The sequence below is a fragment of the Aptenodytes patagonicus genome, chromosome 2 (genome assembly GCF_965638725.1).
Source record: "Aptenodytes patagonicus chromosome 2, bAptPat1.pri.cur, whole genome shotgun sequence".
Lineage (NCBI taxonomy): Eukaryota > Metazoa > Chordata > Aves > Sphenisciformes > Spheniscidae > Aptenodytes > Aptenodytes patagonicus.
This window is the reverse complement of record NC_134950.1, coordinates 26,601,443-26,603,275: the sequence shown is the minus strand read 5'-3', so window position 1 is coordinate 26,603,275 and position 1,833 is coordinate 26,601,443. Positions and strand designations below refer to the sequence as shown.

Below are 1,833 nucleotides of genomic sequence, written 5' to 3'. Positions count from 1 at the left end.
CGGGGTCAGCGAGAATTATTGCAAATGGCTCCTGGGAGACGGAGCCCGGCGGCGGAGCAGCCCCGCGGCGGCCGGGGGACCGGCGGCGGGGGGGTCCGCGGCCCCGGCCGGGCTGCCCCGGCGGGGGGAGAAGGAGGAGGAGCTCCCGGGGAAGGCGGGGGGGGGGCACAACAACAGCTCGGGGCTGGCGGCGTGCGCGGCCTCCGCCGGTTGGAGAGCGGCGGGGCTCGGCGCCGCGCCGGGGGTGACCTTGGGGCGGGGGGGGGGGGGGCACGCCCGCCCCACCCCACCCGACTCCGACCCCGCCGCGCCCGGCCCGTCCCCGCCCGACAACGGGGGGGGGGGGGCCGCCGCCGCCGCCCCGCCGCGGGGGGAGACTTACATCGCGGCGGAGCCAGCACCGCGCTCCCGCAGTCCGCTCGACGGGGAGCCCCGCCACCGCCGCCAGCGGCCGCCCCAGCCGCGCTCCTCTGACCCGGCCGCCGCCGCTCGTCCCCGCCGGCTACTGCAGGGGCTGCACCGCCGCCGCCTCGGCCGCCTCGCCGTCCGCGCCGCTGCTCCCCGCCGAGGCGCTGCCGCTGGAGGTCGTGGAGGCCGCCGCCGCCGCTGCCGCCGCCGCGAGCTGCAGCCGCCGGACGGCTTCTTTGATGAGGTTGCCGGAGAGGATGAGCTGCTGCAGGAGCCGGTGGGGGTCCTCCTCCTCCGCCGGCCCGTCGCCCGGCCCCGGCGGCGGTTGCTTCCTCCGGCGGGCGGCGCTCCGCAGCCAGCCCCGGCCGCACAGCTGCTTGGTCACCCGCTGGTGGCCGTTCCTGTCCGGCCGCGGGGGCTCGGCGTGCTGCTGGTGGGCTTGCGGCGGGGCCGGCCCCCGCGGCGCCAGCAGGCCGCCGCCGCTGCAGCGCGGCGAGTAGGGGGCGGCGCGGTCGCGGGCGCTGCCCGGCCCCAGGTGCTTGGGGGCGCGGGGCGGCGGCGGCGCCCGCTGGGCGCTCAGCTGCAGCACCTCGCCCAGCTTGGCCACCAGCGCGTCCACCTCCTTGGAGCCCGCCTGCCCCACGGCGACCGAGCGCTCCAGCAGCAGGAAGCGCTCGCCCGGGCGGCACGGCATCTCGGCCGGCGTCCTGCCGTGCCGTGCCGTGCCGCAGACGCAGCGGGACCGGGGCCGCCGCCCGCCGCCCCGCGCGCACGCGAGCACACGCGGCTCCGGCGGCTGCGGTTGAAGCTGGAGCTCGGCCCGCAGGGGTTGGTTTGTAAACAATGGGTGACGCGGGCTCCCGGGCGCCTCCCACTGCGCCGGGCGGGGGGGGAAGCCCCCGCGACCAACCGCCCGCCGACCGCTGCCGGGGCCAACACCCCGCGCGGCGGGTGGGGAAGACTCACCCGCCGGCGCGGGGGCGGCTCCCGCGGCCGGAGACCGCCGGCCGGGCGAGGCCGCCCCGCGCCCACCGGCCACGCCGCTCCCTCTCCCCCCCCCGCGCCCGCGCGCGGCGTGGACCGGCCCGCTTTCAAACCCCGCACCTCGGGTCTCGGAGGCGGGGCCAGGATGATTGGCAGGAGGGGTGTGAGGGGGCGGGGCGGGGCGGGCGGCCCGGCTGAGGGGAGGCGCGGGGCCGCCCCGCGGGAAGAGGGTGCCGAGGGGCCTGCGGGGGCCGCGCTGGGCGGGGAGGGCCCGTCGCCGTCCTGTCGCCTCGGGACGAGTGCCCGGAGGAGAGGCGGGGGGGCACCGAGGAGGGCGAACGGCGCCCGGCCGCAGAGGGAAGGGTGGGCGCCTGCCCGAGGAGCTTCCTGCGGCCGCCCGGCCCGCCTCCCCCTCGGTCGGTACCGTATCAGCCCCAGCCC

At 81.1% G+C, this 1,833-nt stretch overlaps 1 protein-coding gene across 1 annotated transcript; it reads right to left on the bottom strand.

Annotated features, from left to right (window-relative positions):
- Window positions 1-323: 323 nt before the first annotated feature.
- On the bottom strand, window positions 324-1,342 carry LOC143157343 (GSK-3-binding protein-like). The gene has a single exon (XM_076332167.1). It carries the CDS (start codon window positions 1,100-1,102, stop codon window positions 503-505), a length of 600 nt encoding a protein of 199 aa, XP_076188282.1. The 5' UTR covers window positions 1,103-1,342; the 3' UTR covers window positions 324-502.
- Between the last annotated feature and the right edge of the window lie 491 nt (window positions 1,343-1,833).